Source organism: Borostomias antarcticus (assembly GCF_949987555.1).
Source record: "Borostomias antarcticus genome assembly, chromosome: 33".
NCBI lineage: Eukaryota > Metazoa > Chordata > Actinopteri > Stomiiformes > Stomiidae > Borostomias > Borostomias antarcticus.
Window position 1 is genome coordinate 3,636,898 of NC_140266.1, and position 17,543 is coordinate 3,654,440.

Genomic DNA, 17,543 nt, shown 5'->3' on the forward strand with positions numbered 1-17,543 from the left:
ACGTGATGAGAAACGATGAAGCAAAACATTGATCAAAGACATTACCACTATGTTTACAGTGTCAATCCAGGACCCTCCAGTCATGCTGAGCACACACACACACACACACACACCTTTGTGCAAGTTCCCCCAGCGATCAATAAAGTAGCTACTTACCCATCTATACCTGCTGGATGACAGAAGATGACATAAGCACACCTGACGTTCAGAGCGATTGATTAAAAAGATGCATTTTTATAGATATTAAGTTTGAAGACCATACGACCAGCTGATCATAAATACTAATTGGCCTCTAAAACCATGGATGAAGTCGCTTCAACGAAAGTCCAGGATACTATTGGTTTCATCTGGATGAGCACAGCCTGCTGCCTTACCTCACACACCGATCACACGCAGCTGTGCAGCTTCAGAACTGAATCCCAACTGAATCTAAAACCTCACTGCAGTGTCCGGACATTAGCTCTGAATTCTTCCCCTAAACTATGTTTAAGATCCGCAAGACAGTTTAATCACCACCTTTATCACCATGGGAATATCAAACAGAGTACAGCTGTCCAGTTCTTCTTTATTAGCAAGTTTAAATTGAGTACAAGATAAAAGTAAATAATTCAACCTGCCTGCTGTTGGTATATGACAAAGATAATACAATTAAAATGAGTATATGAATGAATGCCAAAATTGTTCTGACAGCTGGATTGGGTAGGGTTCACCAGAGGCTAACAATTAAAGACGGATGCTTGAGTTATTGACAAGATATACTGTATATGAAGAAAACGACACGTAGAATTCGGTGTGTACAATAACTATTGAATGCCCTATAAACTACAGGCCTACACCACATGAGATCAGATTTTCAAAGATGTTGCAAACATGTGGCTCGGACATCACATAGAAGACAACCTCATAATCCTCTCTGGCTCACCTTCACAAATATTATCAATGCTTTGCTTTCATATCAGATATTCTCGTCAATTCTGAATATCACTGTTTCTCTGTGCAAACATTTAATAACAGAAAGAAATTAAGCAATCATCTAAAAACGTCTGGTTTTTTTCTGATCTGATTATCATACAGGTTATCAAACATGAAAACATCCATCAGATTCCCAAGGATTTGCAACAATTGCATGACAGAGGATGCGTCACGCCCGACCACATTTCAAGAAAAGGACACATCAGGACTTGGCAATACTTTCTCAAACGCAGCAGTTTCCACAGTGAATAGTGTTTGACCTCGGCTTAATTGGCTTTATTTGTAGAATTGAGTTAAAATCAAGCAATTGGAATTTGTTTAACAAAGAATATAGTACTCATATGTGCATATGAGAGGACATTTTAGAGATGCATGGCCATACCTGTTATAGTCCAACTCAGCGGAACAAGTTCTACCTCATAAAAGAATCTGAATCGGCCGTCTCCTACTCACTCGGGACCTTCAAATAAAATGGGCGATAAAATGTGTTTAGAATCAAATGTATAAGGATGTTTAAGAATACGGGGAGAAGATGTAAAAACAAGACATTTAACTTACCAAACCTAATCTCTAAAACCCATGAGTGTCTTCTGAGACACCAACAGCAGCTGCATGCAAACACCTCCCATCTGCCAAACCCAGGAAACAAACAGTTGTTTTTTCGTTTGTTTGTTTATTGGTCTGTGAGACACCGACACAACTTTCCCCCCCTCTCCCCGCGACTGAGAGAACCAGTGTCTGAGATTAGCATCGAGATCGAGACGAAGGTACATCGATAAGACGGGTGTGGAGAGAGGGCGGGGCTTCTCAGGTGGGCACAGTGATGTTCCGGGCCAGCAGGGCGAGCAGCGCCAGCTCCACGCACCCCTGGGCCTGTTCCAGCGCGTCGGCCGCCTCGCGGGCGGAGAAACCGGCCGCCTGGATCCTCTGGAGGTGCTCGTGTGGGAAGCGTTCCGCTGGGGCGTGCGGAGCAGAGGACAGAGGGACGGGAGACGCGGCCTGGGGAACCTGAGGGTTAGAGGTCGTAGAGATGCCAGAGTCCTCTTCTGGGGCCAGTGACTCGGGCTCAGGCTGTAGACCGAGAGTGTCGTCTGGGGGTTCGGCCCCAGATGCTCTTCCGTCCGCCACGCCCCTCCCCTGCCGCCCCTCTGGGGGCTCCCTGAACTCCGGATCCCCTTGGGGAGGAGAGGAAAGCTCGGACCCGGGCACGCTGCCTCCGCCTTTCCTGGTCTCCCCCAGTCCCTGGTATCTGTCCACGTCCGAGCACCGCTGCTGCCCCTGGCCCTTCACCTCGCGCCCCAGGCTCTCCTCCCGGCCAGAGGAGCCAGGCACAAGACACCCTGGCGACGCCCGGGCAGGTTCAGCATCATGGTTGGCTTTGGCATCGCTCAGTTCAGCACCAGCAGTGATGGCTGTAGAGGGGGGAGGAGGAGGAGGAGGAGGATGGGGGCTCTCGGCGGTTAAGGTGCCCCGGTCACGGCGCTCCGCTGCGGGGAGGTTGTCGTCTAGTCCGTCGGCGTCCGGTCTGGAGGGTTGCAAGGGGGAGCGGGTGGCGCTGCGGTCCCTGGAGTGGGCGTGGCTGCTGGACACCAGCAGCTCGTGGAGCTCCCGCAGGGCGGCGGCCAGGGAGGGGATGCTGCTGTCGGAGCCGGCGCCGCGCTCGCCCTCCGGCTGGTCCCTCTCGGCTCCCCGGGATCGGTCGGGAGACTCGGCGCCGCCTTCCGCCTCTGCGGCGCGCCGCTCCGGCGCGCTCGGACAAGGCTCCGCCTCCTCCTCCCCCTCCTCCATGGGCTGCGTGGGGGACACGTCCGCCGTCCAATCAGAGCTGGCGGCCGTCTGCGTGGCCGCGGGTACCCAGCCCTCTGGACCGGCTGGGGGGGAGGGGCCGGTCGCAGCCGCAGAAGGGGTGCACGTGGACCACAGGTCGGTAGCTGAGGGAGTGGGTGGAGGGGCCAGGGTGGGGTTAGTTGGGGATAGGAGAGGGTCCAGGGTGGGGTTAGTTGGGGATAGGAGAGGGTCCAGGGTGGGGTTAGTTGGGGATAGGAGAGGGTCCAGGGTGGGGTTAGTTGGGGATAGGAGAGGGTCCAGGGTGGGGTTAGTTGGGGATAGGAGAGGGTCCAGGGTGGGGTTAGTTGGGGATAGGAGAGGGTCCAGGGTGGGGTTAGTTGGGGATAGGAGAGGGTCCAGGGTGGGGTTAGTTGGGGATAGGAGAGGGTCCAGGGTGGGGTTAGTTGGGGATAGGAGAGGGTCCAGGGTGGGGTTAGTTGGGGATAGGAGAGGGCCCAGGGTGGGGTTAGTTGGGGATAGGAGAGGGTCCAGGGTGGGGTTAGTTGGGGATAGGAGAGGGTCCAGGGTGGGGTTAGTTGGGGATAGGAGAGGGGCCAGGGTGGTGTTAGTTAGGGATAGGAGAGGGTCCAGGGTGGGGTTAGTTGGGGATAGGAGAGGGTCCAGGGTGGGGTTAGTTAGGGATAGGAGAGGGTCCAGGGTGGGGTTAGTTGGGGATAGGAGAGGGTCCAGGGTGGGGTTAGTTAGGGATAGGAGAGGGTCCAGGGTGGGGTTAGTTGGGGATAGGAGAGGGTCTAGGGTGGGGTTAGTTGGGGATAGGAGAGGGTCCAGGGTGGGGTTAGTTGGGGATAGGAGAGGGTCTAGGGTGGGGTTAGTTGGGGATAGGAGAGGGGCCTGTGGGGCTGTAGGAGCCGTTTCCTGGGCTGGCGATGAGGGACTATGGACTTCCTGGAAGCCAGGCTGGCTGAAGCTCCGCCCTGGCGTCGGGGCCTGCTGCATGGAGGCGGGGGCAGACTTGGAGCGGTCCAGGGCCAGGCTCCGGGGGTGACCCGGGTTCGAGGGGGAGGAGGATGATGTCGATGCAGCCGTTTGTCTGAGGGGTCTGGGCGTTAGGAATGGTGGGGAGTCCGGTGAGGTAGTTTGGCCGTCTGCAATGTCTAGCAAAGTAGAAATACATCAGAGAATTAAACACGTTTATGACATCGGAAACCCGCGATGGAACACGCCTCGCAAAAACCACGCGCATCTCGCAAAAAACCATGCGTTTTCTGTCCATGCCAGCTGAAATGAAATACGATGTTGAAATTCCGAGATGCCTTACCGACTGCATTCTCTTATTTTGAAAAAAGAAAAATATGAACCATCAAAGTAGTTTAGTGGATTTATTGCGTTACCGACCGTCTTATTTTTTCCAACGAGCAGAAAAGAATATACCCAGCAACGAAATATCAAAGCATAAACAAAGGATAAAATGGCGATGGACCTAGCTATCTGGATCTGTAGATGTGCAGTACCTGGTTGGTAGGGCCCTCTCCAGCTGTCTCTCTCCAAATGCATCAGTGCTGTCCTGCTCAGGGTTAGGGCACACACCACACGTCATGCAAGAGGACGCAGAGAGTTAACACCCACTCGCACACGCACAACACAAGCATGCGCCACACTTGTCAACCTTTTCACACGTAGCGGTGAAGAGTCCCGTCGGCCGAGAGAACCGTGACCTCGTGGGGGTCACGGTAGGATCACGTGTCCTGTCACCCGAACCTCAGGCAGCTACACTGAACTCAAAAGGGATTTTGCTACTCTAAAAAAAAGACGAGCTGTATAACCAAATCACATAAAATAATAAATCATTTTATTTTAACATTTATTTAGTAATGACTAGTGTAGTAGTCATTAGTAGTCAGCAGTGTTATTTTCTCAGAAGTGTAACTTAAGTAGAGCCGGAAGGCTTGTTTATCAGTTATGTACAGTATGATGTAACCTTGCCTGGTGACGAGGTCGGGTCTCACTACCTCATTGGCTCCTGAAAACTGTTTTGCTGAGGTGATGACATGAGGTGATCACGAGACCGAGAATGCAGATGACTGCAGAAACAGGGCTCAAACGTAAGAAGCTAAAACTGGGCGCATGCAAGTGGACTTTCTCGCTCAGGAGTCTGAGCCGAAAAAGAGGGACCCTCCGTCCCCCGGGAGCCCCGGCCCTCCTTACCGCTCTCCTGTACAGATCTCTGAAGAGCCTCGGCCAGCTCTCTGTCTGCCATCTCTTCTTCAGGACGGACGTCCTCGCGCCCTTCCGGCCCGTACGCCAGCCGGGCGCACTCCGGCAGCTCCGCCTCGGGCAGGAAGCGCGTCTCCGTGCCCGTCGTGCCAATCAGGAGCGAGCTCTTCTTCAAGTCAATGGAACACTGAGGGGAAAAAACACACACACACACACACACACACACACACACACACGCACACGCACTTATAAAGGGGGGTTTGTAAAGGCACTTTTCACATCTCAAAGGGATGTTTTCAACCCTTGAACGTGCGACGGTGTAGTTTAAGAGCACAGCGGGCTCCGGTTGGACAGGGTTCTACCTGATGTCTCTTAAGCATGTCCAGTCCCAGCAGCATGTCCATGGGCTGGTCCTCTAGGATTGAAAAGGAGCAAGGCAGGAAGTCCCCCTCTATCTGGACCTGAGCTGGAGAAGTCAAGCAGAAAGCACCTCAGCGTTTAGACACCATCTGGTCCGACCCAGGCGTTGGGATGCTCTGGCGTAGGCACCCACGGGTCACCGGGTCACCATACACGTTTGAGATTACAGCATCGCAAACGCTAATTTTCTGCGCTATGTTTTTTTTCCGCTATAACGATCGTCTCGAACAGGCAGGAAGCGATTTAACGGCGATTGAAATCTGTTGATATTTGAAGGCGAACGAGCCGCCTACATACCCAGGTGGACTCGACCAATGATCTTCTGGGTGCCCACGCCTTTGGCGATACCCGCCCAGCGGCGGTCGACCAGACGCATGATGTTACAGCGCTCGGCACACGCCTGGCTCATGATTGTCATCTGCGCGCCTGAAAGAGCAGAAGGGAGTGAGGGGAGGGGACAGGACGGCGAGAACAAACAGGACATGCAGATCGTACATGCAGCCAGATATGAGAAATTGTGTCAGCAAAAGGCAGATATGACAAACGGGCACACAGGAAAGTAATATAACGGAAAGGTAGGTTAAGAAGGATGTGAGAAAAAGGTGGGTGCGGTGCGGATGCATGAGATGTGTGTGAAACAGGTCAGGGTGGAGCAGTGGCAGTTTACACACACGGGTTAGATGGATGTTAAAATATGGCAGCCCAGCATACCGAAGTGACGCTTACACAACCAAGGACACATTCAACACATACTGACCAGACAGCAACTTAAGGGCTTTGCACTCGACTCGAAATTATGGAGCAATCGGCGCTGTGGATTTCCACAGAGCAACAACAAGTATATGAGGTTACCTGAGTCGACAAAAGCCTTGACAGGGTGCCCGTTGACTTTGCAGTTGATGTAGAGCATGACCACCTGTCCAAAGCTCTCTGGCGCCTCCTCCATCGCAATGGTCATGTTTTCCTCAACATTGTGCTGCCTGGAGCACAAAGACGTGACCATGTGACACGGTGTGCAGATGTCGCATGAGGTAATGGTAGACGTCATATGTTTACTTCAAACATGGCAGATTAAACGGATTTGTTTATTTAAGTGATCCTAGATACCCCAGCCTGCCTCTGATTCATAGCCAGACCCCTCAGGTTGTCTTCCGTGTTAGTGATTACCTGATATCCTCCTCTATCTTAGCCTGGGCCTCCAAGTCAAATGGGTCTGCAGTCAGAAGTCTGATCCTCTCCTGTTCTCTCCGGGACCGGTCCTGCTGCTGCTCCGACAGCACTTTAGTGAAGCGCTCTGAAAGAGACAGTCAAGACTAGGGCTGGGTATCGATTCCAATTTCAAGAATCGATTCGATTCCTATTCACAAGGTTCAGAATCGATTATCACCATTCGATTCGATTCAATATCGATTCGGTTTGTGTTACTAAAACCAGATTTTTTTTTTTGCTGTAACCTTAATTACATGACTGCCAAGTTATGCAACACATCAATACTAGGGCTGGGTATCGATACTGATTTCCAAAAATGAATGAATAAATGAATCATTGAATGAATTAATGAACTATCCATTCCTTCATTTATTCATTCATTCATTAAATAAAAGATCGATTTTGGGATTCATGAATCGATTCAGGATGGATGAATCGAGTTTTGAAACCCAGCCCTAGTCGAGACATGTCAAGTACAGGACGACACATCCGTCATAGATAAGAGACGATCTAAGCACACTTTCCCCTCACCCAAGTCTCCGCTCAGCAGGGCCTCTGCCAGTGGCGGGTTGCGTTCTTTGAGGAGCGACAGCTCGTGAGGGTTGGCCAGTAGCATCTGCTGGAGCAAGGCGGGGTCATCCAGTCCCTGGGGAGAGGAAGCAGAGCCACGCAGAGTTGGGGGTGCAGGAGGGGGTGGAGAGCGCTGCTGCTGCTGCGGGTTTGGGTTCTGCTGCGGTTGTTGCCTTGTGGCGGGACGTTGACTGGAAGAAAAGGAGGTACCAGGGACTGCAATGGAACTGAAGTCAATGCGTGGAAGTCCTAATGGATCGAGAAGAGGGGACAGGGAGGGTAGCAAAGACAGAGGAGGTTGGTTTCTACCTTCATCAGACAAAGTGGCCCCTTACTTTAGGGTAGTACCATAGCAAATTTAGAGTGCATGATAGAGTGCTATGAACATTCTGCCCTAAGGAAAGGGCACTAGTTAGCATAGCCCAAATTAAATCAAGTATGATAGCGATGTCATCTTCAGCTTTCTGTCATCAACAGAGAAAAATGGATAAGAAGTGACAAAGGGCAGATATGAGCAAACATAGACTTGAACCTGGGAAGGTTGGTTGAGCTGGTGGAGGCCGTCTGTCTGCCTGTCTGAGAACCACTACATCCCCATCCTTCAAACCATACGTCCCCAAGGCACGTGTTGGGTCTTTCAGAGGCTGCTCTATATATAATATCTAGAAAAAAAAAGATGGTTACATGACTTAACAAATATGGCTAGCCACAGTCATCAGTGAGACAAACAGTACTACTGTTAGAAAGTATAACCTTGTACAGTGCATCTCTCCCTATTTTTATAGGGTAAATGTCTACTGTACCTTGTCCCTGTCTTAAAAATAAATAAAATCAATCAATCAGAGCTTTTAACAGTACATTAACTATTAACACAAAACAAGGCAAAAAACAAGATTCTCCCAATGATTCAACAATGGTTCTCCAGTCATGAAGACTGGTACTGTTGAAAGCTTTAAACCCCCGAATAACTAACAAGCTAGTAAGGCAAGGCAAGTTTATTTATATAGCACATTTCAGCCACAGGGCAATTCAAGGTGCTTTACATGAGACATTAAAAGCATTAAAACAAAAAGCAAGACATTATAGACATTTAAAACAAAAGGCAGGACAAATTAAAAGCATTAAAACAAAAAAGCAAGTCATTATAGACATTTAAACAAAAAGCAGGACATAAACAAAAAGCAGGACATAAACAAAAAGCAGGACATAAACAAAAAGCAGGACAGAGTCATAGTAGTCATAGCTAGCTAGCATTAGCATTTGTAGCTAGCTAACTAGCCAGGCTAGCCAGTAGCATGCTAACTAGCCAGGCTAGCCAGTAGCATGCTAACTAGCCATGCTAGCCACTAGCCACCCCTTGCTAGCTCGCATCTTTTGTTTCACCTCTATTTCTCCAGCCGGGATTCCTGATTCTAGTTCACAAAGAGCCACGAAGTCTCTTAGTTCGAGGTCTGGAGACACATCGAGGGCAAATGTGGTTTCTGGGCCGTCCCTTGGTGCGCAGAACACGGTCACCAGCATTGCTCTTCTCGGGCAGGACAGCTAGCTACACCTGGAGCTAAGCTAACTGTGCTAGAGAATGTGCTAGCTGGCTAACTTGGTGCTTTCTTGTCTCACTCCTTACTAAAGGGAGCTTTCTGGGAAGCTGCTGATGTCCAGTGTAGTTGAGACAACAAAAATGTCAGTTAATAACACTCAGAAACTAGTTAACATGACATAGTGAGACGTCAAATGACAGACATGCCATCGAAATGCTGTCGTATTTCGACAGAGCCACTGCTGGATCTTCTTCTCTCTGGGTTTTAATGGTGGATCTCAAAAAGCTTAAAGGTGCATACCGCCACCTACTGCACAAGAGTGTGCATCATCATGTCATCATCCTAGTGCTCACAGACTACAGTCTGCCCCACAACCGTGTGTCACCCAAGAAAGTAGTGTGCAAGATCATGTCACATAGATCCTATATGTGTTTCATGAGCCCCTGTGTCACCCCAAGAATGTGAAAACTGCCTTCCTGCCACCCTCAGTTCCCAATAACCCCCTCGGACTCCACCCTCGTCCTGCCTCACTGATTCTAATCCTTCCTTGAATCCTAATCCTTCATTCTAACGCTTCCTTGCTTCCTCAAACATGGTGCAGTGTGACAGAATGTGTGCGACGTTTTCCTCCACACCACAGCCCACACACCTCTCCCCCTCTGACCCAACATCAAGTGCTACCCAGTCCTGTGTGGTTCAGCCTGAGACGCGTCAACGCTATTTCCTCCCTCCGAGACCCGACAGTAGCTTACAGTTCTTTGTTGCTACAGACCGTTGGACATTGAAATAAGCGCTCCCTTTGCTGCCAGATCTCAAGTCCCTTTCTCCTCATCAGTGTCTTCCCCTCACCCTGCCCCAGTGGAACTGGCACAGTGACTTCCTGCCCCTTTCGCCAGTGTATCGGCACATTGATTCCCCCTAACACCTTTGTGTGCGGGAACCCAGTAGAACTGTACATCCACCCAGGGCTGAAAATTAACACCTGCCACCGGCCAAATGCAGGTAAAATTTCCAATTGGCGACTAGATTTCAGAAGGCTATCTGAAAAAAATATATACTTGGCCGGTAGATTTTTTCATCTACAGTCCCCTTTGCAGGTGACTCACCGTGAGCCAAAAAGTTTTCACCCCTGCATCCACCCCACCCTTGTGAAGTCTGAGCAAACAGTGAAACAAATCTATGAGTAGGTCCTCCCTGACAGTGTGTGTTGACCACACACTATCCAACACTGCTCTGGGGTCTGTACAAACCACCAGCCTGTCTGGACGGACCTCCACCCACTGTAACCCAAGTATGGCCACCACCAGTTCCACCACGTACACAGATAAATGGTCAGAAAGGCGCTTGGACAAATGCACTTAAAAATCCGGAATAAACACCCCCACTGCCCCCACTGCCACTACCCCAACCACCCCTCTGCTGTGCGTCTTTAGAGCCATCAGTGTAGACCTTAACCTAAGTGGAAAAGCCCAGAGTCCAAGTATGTGTCCGTCCGAACACCCACTTCATTCTGTTGCCACCCACACTTCCTGTCCAGAATGCTCATGTCTACCTTCACGTCAGGGAACATCCAAGGGGTGATACAGCTGACAGGGGTGGACCTGGTAAATTGTGAATGAAATTCAAGTCTCACCAAAGTGTTCTGTTTTCCTACTTGACTCTTGTTCTAACTTTGTAGTTCGTTCTCATAGATCAGTCTGTTAAAACTACAAATTCTTCCTGTGTGACATCACTTCCCTGTCCTCTTCATCCTGAAACTATGTCACTTCCTTTTTCACTGTATAACCTATCGACCTCGTCCACATCTGACTCACTCTGCCCGGATTCACTTCCTGTGCTAGAGTCCGACTCTGCAGAATCGTAACAGAATAAAACTATTGTCTTCATTTAAAACCAGCTTGACCGACCACTCAGCGTCTGCCATATGCACAAACTCTATCATCAATTCACCACCCAAACCCATTCTGCTGAAACCTGGAGAACGTCCAACAACCCCGAAGTGCTTGTTTTGCAATGTTATCTTCCCCACACCCCTGCAACCTCACCCAGTATGGGTGCAAGCTTCTCCCTCCTCAGCTCCAGAGGCCTCTTATCCCCCAAAAACCTTTTATGAGAATTAAACGACCTGTGATACCCTGGCCTCGACTGCCTGTTATTACAGCTCTTTACAACACACTGAACCATATTTATAAAGTTATTGACGGTGTATCTAGATACAAGCTAGTCTATTGTAGCATCTAACTATGTGCGAGCTGATGATATCCACTTCGCTCGTTGGAACGCAGGTTTATTTACCTCGATACCTAGCTAGTCACAATGCTACGCATTTGGAGTGATGTGTGTAATCCCTACGCCTGGTAATAAAAAAAATAGTAGTATTTCTGCTTAGAAAACAAAAAGGTTTAATGAAAAATTGTGATCACTCAACGTGGTAAATACACACATTAAAACCTCTAAACAGAATAGTTTTGGAGTTGTTTTGGGGGGTTATTTCGTGACATTTGGAAAGTAGGCTAATCGGCCTAACCTGGTACCAGTGAATGCCGCTAAGCTAGGCTAATCGGTCCAGGTCTCACCACTCCATATTGCACGCACAGAATTGGAAATGCTTCATACTGCTTGTCTAACCCTAGGGAAGATGGAAAACAAGCGTATTTCCCAAAATGTTGGCCATGTCCTTTAATAAAAGGAAAGAAATGAAACACGCATGTAACATTTTGGGTGCAAAAAATGTTATGATAAACATCTATATGCTGAACGCTTTCTCTTCCTACAGGAAATGGCAAGTGCGTGGTTGTATCTTGCAGATTAAATAATACATGTAGGCTGTTTCCCATCCCTAACCTATGAAAACCCAAGGCATAGTCTGAACTTTGCCCGATTATTTCCGTTAAACCCATGTGCTCCCTCACAGAAGCACTCATATCTCTTTATAGTGCCACTTTAGATGCTCCACGTATCACATTTCAAATTAGAAAAAAACAAAAAATATAAGTATCAGTAGTGAGTTTTACAGTTGTAATAGTATTTTAATCAAGTATCTAGCTTTAAAATGAATCATTAGTGACTTTACCGATATCTCTGAAATTGATCAAATAGAACTTAACACAAATTATATTTCAGTAAGGCAGATCTGAGCGTTTCTTGTGTGGTTGTCATGAAACCAGATGGCTCAGAATGGAGGATTTTGTGACATGGAAGTGATATGGAACAAAGGTGGTTTTTCTGAAGAATATTTTATCCGATTTTTTCCCCCGTTATAAAATGAAGTAACTTTCAATCGGATATCCCTTTAATATCAATAACGTGTGAGCCTATATTCTGGAATTTAATCATCAGACAGCAGAGATTTCACAAACACAAATGGAAAAAAAAAAACAATGTCTAAAGAAAACAATCATCACCAGTCCTACTGGAATAACCTGTGATATATATATATATATATATATACAGGCTCACTTATGGACAGCGCAGACATTGCTTAATGTGCGCACGATCTAAGAGCTAACAGAAGAACATTTCACAACTAGTTGTACCTGTATGATGTAGTATGTGACAAATAAAACAACTTTGATTTTGACACTTATTAGATCAAAGTCATTGACGCAGTCTGCAGAAACCTCAGGATAGAGGGCGTGTGGTGGAGTGATTCATCAGCTCTGAGCACGTGGTGGAGGAAATGAACTGCTTAAATCTGTCACCCAAGCTGGGGTTTTTTCAGAACCCTTTTTGTCACCGGGCACATACAGCAGTGGAGCTCTTCTCTGGAGCTCTGGTGCTCTTCTCTGGGGCCGTCTCCCTCATCTCAGTGGAGCTCTTCTCTGGGGCTCTGGCGCTCTTCTCTGGAGCTGTCTCTCTCATCTCAGTGGAGCTCTTCTCTGGGGCTCTTCTCTGGGGCTGTCTCCCTCATCTCAGTGGAGCTCTTCTCTGGGGCTCTGGGGCTCTTCTCGGGGGCCGTCTCCCTCATCTCAGTGGAGCTCTTCTCTGGGGCTCTTCTCTCCCTCATCTCAGTGGAGCTCTTCTCCGGGGCTCTCCTCTCCCTCATCTCACCATGCTTCTATTCAGAATGAAGGCAGTCATCACACTCATCTGCGCTTTCACCATTCATGGACTGGCATCTTTTGTGGCTGCTGATTTTAAATGCCCTGAAGGTAAAGTATGAATGATGATACTCTGCCTAAAGAGCATTATCCAGATGGGTACCTCAAATATGACTTTGATTGACTATGATTAATAATTGAAATATCTAACCACTAATAATAATTGCAATTTCATTGTACACTGAATTTTGTAGGTAAAAGGATAAAGCAAGAGAGAAGGGACAAAAACCCAACATGTGAACCCTGCTCTGAAGGGTATTACCAGGATAAACCTAATGACACCCAGGACTGTCGAGATTGCACCCACTGTAAAGAGGGTAAGTCATTACTTGCTATCGAGTATAGTTTATACATGTTGTCTTTCTGAGAGACTGGCTGTTTTTTTTTCTCCATAATGGTGTTCATATATGATGTTGAGTGCAATTAAGTCTTATGAAAATGTGTGGTATGTTTTGTATTTTGGACTGAGCACACAATTCACTTTTTCTAGAGAGGTATAGTAAGGAGGTGTCCAAATGCTCCACGACTAGCGACACAAGATGCGAATGTCTGCCAGGATTTGTGAAGAAGAGAGTCAAGAGTGATGTCTGCATGTGTGACCTGGGATCAGGGCTGACAGGTACCTACTGTAAATGTGGAGCGCATACATGTGGTTACTTTTTAAAATATACACAACGATTTGTAACAGTTGAAGAACCATCTGAGAAAAGGTTCCAGATAGAACCATTTTTGAGGTCCCTTCAAGGTGCTGTTAGAGCCCTAAATTGTTATTTATGACCTGAAAAAGGATCTCTTTGGAAAATTACAAATCTGAAAGGGGTTCTATCTGGGATCTTTTACAGAGGGGTCTTGAATTACAGAGTTCTATAAAGCACTCTTTTTTTCCATGAGTGTAATCAATCTGTGAACAATGATTCAGCCCAAACTCTTTATTTTAGGACCTGCTGCACGACAGTCATGCAGTGAATGCCAGGACGGATACTTTACAGCAGAAATAAACACCCCTTGTACAAAATGGCAAGAGTATGTAGATTCAATAAGCCTTTCTACTATGTGTATGATCAATGTTTTCCACTGGTGATTCTGATCTCTGTTAATGCACTGACAGTGCACTTACTGGCAATGTTCCGTTGTGTTCCAGATGTAAGAACAGTGGAGTTAAAGTGAATGGCAATAAGACGTCTGATGTGATCTGTAATGATGAGTCGGACAGGACCCAAACCCCGAGGTCCACTCCTGCCTCTCCCTCCCCCTCCACCCAGATCACAAGTTCCACCACCCGGACCCTGGACCGTGGACGACCCTCTCACTCTCCAAAGCAGACCGAAGGTCTTGGCGGCTCAAATAGAGACGGTAAATGTTATTATGCTACTGTCTCTGTGACATCACATCTAGGTTCGTTTATAACTGGGAGGTGGCAAATTGCGATTTGCTACTAGGAATTATTAAATAAAACACCGCATGGACTCACACTTCCTCGTCGCAAATTCGGATATGTTTCTCAGCCCCCAGTTGCTCCAATGCACTAGATATAACTAGGTAACTGTGATATAATGGTATATAGATATAACTAGGTAACTGTGATATAATGGTATATAGATATAACTAGGTAACTGTGATATAATGGTATATAGATATAACTAGGTAACTGTGATATAATGGTATATAGATATAACTAGGTAACTGTGATATAATGGTATATAGATATAACTAGGTAACTGTGATATAATGGTATATAGCTCGAATGCACACAGGTCGGAGGTAGGTATTTTGCTACTTGGGACTTGTCACCTCCGACCACAAACAAATGCACCATTACAGTAGACCTTACATTCTGTACTGTAAAGCCTTGTCTGGCCCAAGTCATTAATAAACATGTGTTCTATCCCCCAGGAATAATACCCCTTATCATTGGAATTCCTCTGCTGCTACTGATTATTGTGACCTTCATATTTGCTGTCACTCATTGCATGAAAAAGAGGCCAGAGCTAAAAGCAAGTATGTGGCCCCTTTAATGATTATGAATTAGACTGCACTCTTATATGTAAAATAGGTGTTGGATAGGTAAACATTATGTTACATTTGAATTTATGTGTATACTGTCCACATGTATTCTGACTCGTTATTTGTCTTCAGCTAAGGACTCGATGTGTCGGAGTCCAGTGGAGGAAAGTGGTGACAGCAGTCTGTCTTCTCTGGTGAAATCAGGCTCAGGAGAGCCATGATAAACAAATACATAGATCACATGCACAGATCTTACATCATATATTTGTATTGTGCAGTGTGGAGTTGAATATGAATGAAATATTATTCCCCCATTACTCTGAATACTGTTTGACTAAGTAACACCAAACAATTAAGTACAGATTATACTGACAGTGTAGAGATATCTCTAGAGATTTCCTACTCTAAAATATGGTCAACATTTGACCTGCATTATGTTCTGTGGAATCCATTTGAGAATATTATACACGGTATATCTGCAAAACTGTTGGAAAATGAGTGTGTCTGCTTCTGTTTTTGGTTATGAATACATTTTGAAATGAAGCCTTTCCCATGTTATGCTCATGTGACGTCAATTCAGTTTTTGGGGTGAAACTGAGAATATAAGGGTTCACAGAGCCTATAGGGGTTTTCCCCCTATGGTGGATTTAAGCCTGCTTATTTTTTTCCATGAGAGATGGAGGTTTCCACAGTCAAATAGATGTTCTGTTATTATTCAAGTTAATTAACTCAAAATTTCCCCTACACTTGTCAGACTTTTGGAAACAAAACACTGGTTCCATTAGCCTACTGTATTCTCACAACCTATACGGAAGGTAAACTGGGATGTTGAAGTTTATTTAGGTATGAAAATCTAAACCTAAAAGAATTACAGTTTGATACCTTCATTTGGGTTCTATCTTAGTCACCATCGATAATCAGGGAGTTAAATTAACTTCAACCAATACTTGCAGTAGATACCTCTTGTGTAATTTGTTAATGTGTAATTTGTAAATTGAGTATTGGAGTTTATCTGTAATGAGCATATCTTTGAGCAACATTTCATTGTGACTGTACACCATAGCCTACATTACATGTGATAAATAAAATAATCTTGAATCTCGAAAAACCTGTTTTCTGTTGTTACCATGGAGGTATAATATAAACTGGAGACGGTGTTGTGCCGAATTCTCCCTCCCCGCAGAATCCTACTCCCCTAGCGGGTGAACGCGCATTCGCTTGTTCTCACTGCAGCTCGTCGGCATAGGTCTGCGCTCTTCTCCTGACAAAATGAGTGTTTAAATACAGTTTCTACCACTCAATAAAGACCAGAACGTCACAAGAGTAGCCTAGCAGCTCATCACAAAAAGTGAAGAACATTTATAAAGCAATAAATTACATTAAATTACATTTTCAGAGTAAGAGAGGCTAAAAACATAGGAGAGACATGGCAAACACTGGTGTATGTCTGTGTGTGCGTGAATGTGCCTGGGCCCAGGTAGAGGCAGGGGTCGGGGGTAGGGTAGGGGTAGGAAAAGGATATGGACCCGGGTTAGGGTGAGGGGAAGGGGGACTGGGCCCAGGACCAGGCCTAAGCCAGATGTGGACTGATGTATGTCTGTGTGTACGTGTGTGTGTTAACTAAATACTACGACATCCACAGCTGACACGGGGGTATCTATCGGACTCAGGGTGGTCTGCGGGGGATAGTGGGGCATCCACTGGACCTGGTTAGAAGGTAGGAGGGAGAGAGAGGCACTAGGGAGAGGGGAGGCAGAAAACGGTTAGTAGCACACTGAGCCATAGAAGCAACACAGATATTAGAACAGAACATGCCTGTTTCAGGGCAACCAGCTTATGTACACATCTCGATATACATACAGAGGATTCACAGGTAGGTTGGAGGCTGCCTTTCTGTGTATCAAGGTCCTGGCTAGTGATTGTAGGCTAGGCCGAAAAGGTACATCTTGAGATCTTGCTTGAAGACCTCCATTGTTTCGGCCCTTCTTAGGCACTCCGGCAGGGTGTTCCAGAGGTTGGGGGCATAGAAACTAAAAGCTGCCTCACCGTGTCTCTTGGTCCTGGCTTTTGGAACTGTTAGGAGTTCAGTACCTGAGGATCTGAGTGGTCTGTTGGGCATGTCCCTGACAAGCATGTCTGAAATGTATACAGGTGCGTGACTATGGAGAAATGTATAAACTAGTAATAGTATTTTAAAGTCTATTCTAGAGTTGACAGGTAACCAGTGTAGTGATTTTAAGACTGGTGTGATGTGTGCCCTCCATCTAGTCTTAGTGAGGACTCGTGCTGCAGCATTCTGTATCATTTGTAGCTTAGAAATTGCTTTCTTTGGTAGGCCTGATAGTAGAGCATTGCACTAGTCCAGCCTGCTTGTGATGAAAGCATGCATTAGTCTTTCGGTGTCAGCCTGAGAGAGAAACGGTTGCACCTTGGCAATGTTCCTTAAGTGGTAAAAAGATGTCTTTGTAATATTCTTGATGTGGTTTTCGAAATTAAGATCTGAGTCAAGTATGACACCTAGGTTTCAGGGGAGTGAGATTCTGCCAGCCTGCTTGGCAGATTCTCACTCCCCCTGCCAAATGTCGCCCGTTGTAACTACAAGCATGTGCTTTTAGGAATACTATCTAGTAACCTAAACATGTAAGAACCCTAAATATGAAGTTTCTCTGACTTTGCAAACCAAAGATATGAGGGGAGTGAGAATCAGTGACCTAAAGATGTAGGCTAA

At 46.7% G+C, this 17,543-nt stretch overlaps 2 protein-coding genes across 2 annotated transcripts; both read right to left on the reverse strand.

Annotated features, from left to right (window-relative positions):
* Positions 1–567: 567 nt before the first annotated feature.
* Positions 568–3,756, reverse strand: LOC311327505 (uncharacterized protein; the record flags this gene model as incomplete). Its single annotated transcript, XM_084460572.1, has 1 exon — positions 568–3,756. The coding sequence occupies one exon, from the start codon at positions 3,754–3,756 to the stop codon at positions 1,780–1,782; it is 1,977 nt and encodes a 658-aa protein (XP_084316698.1). The 3' UTR covers positions 568–1,779.
* A 23-nt stretch (positions 3,757–3,779) lies between these two features.
* Positions 3,780–8,929, reverse strand: ddi2 (DNA-damage inducible protein 2). The gene is made up of 10 exons (XM_084460582.1): positions 8,557–8,929; positions 7,706–7,835; positions 7,135–7,422; positions 6,562–6,688; positions 6,247–6,374; positions 5,692–5,820; positions 5,337–5,440; positions 4,966–5,161; positions 4,272–4,324; positions 3,780–3,914 (listed from the first exon to the last, which is right to left on the reverse strand). The coding sequence occupies exons 1-9, from the start codon at positions 8,692–8,694 to the stop codon at positions 4,314–4,316; spliced, it is 1,251 nt and encodes a 416-aa protein (XP_084316708.1). The 5' UTR covers positions 8,695–8,929; the 3' UTR covers positions 3,780–3,914; positions 4,272–4,313.
* Between the last annotated feature and the right edge of the window lie 8,614 nt (positions 8,930–17,543).

What these genes read in the sequence shown, in the direction of transcription:
- ddi2 (XM_084460582.1), bottom strand. Translation starts at nt 8,694, where the DNA reads ATGCTGGTGACCGTGTTCTGCGCACCAAGGGACGGCCCAGAAACCACA. An exon ending in CCTGCTGAGCGGAGACTTGG is followed by an intron (nt 6,689 to 7,134) that starts GTGAGGGGAAAG and finishes TGTCTCTTTCAG; the next exon opens with AGCGCTTCACTAAAGTGCTG. An exon ending in CAAGGCTTTTGTCGACTCAG is followed by an intron (nt 5,821 to 6,246) that starts GTAACCTCATAT and finishes CTGCTCTTTCAG; the next exon opens with GCGCGCAGATGACAATCATG.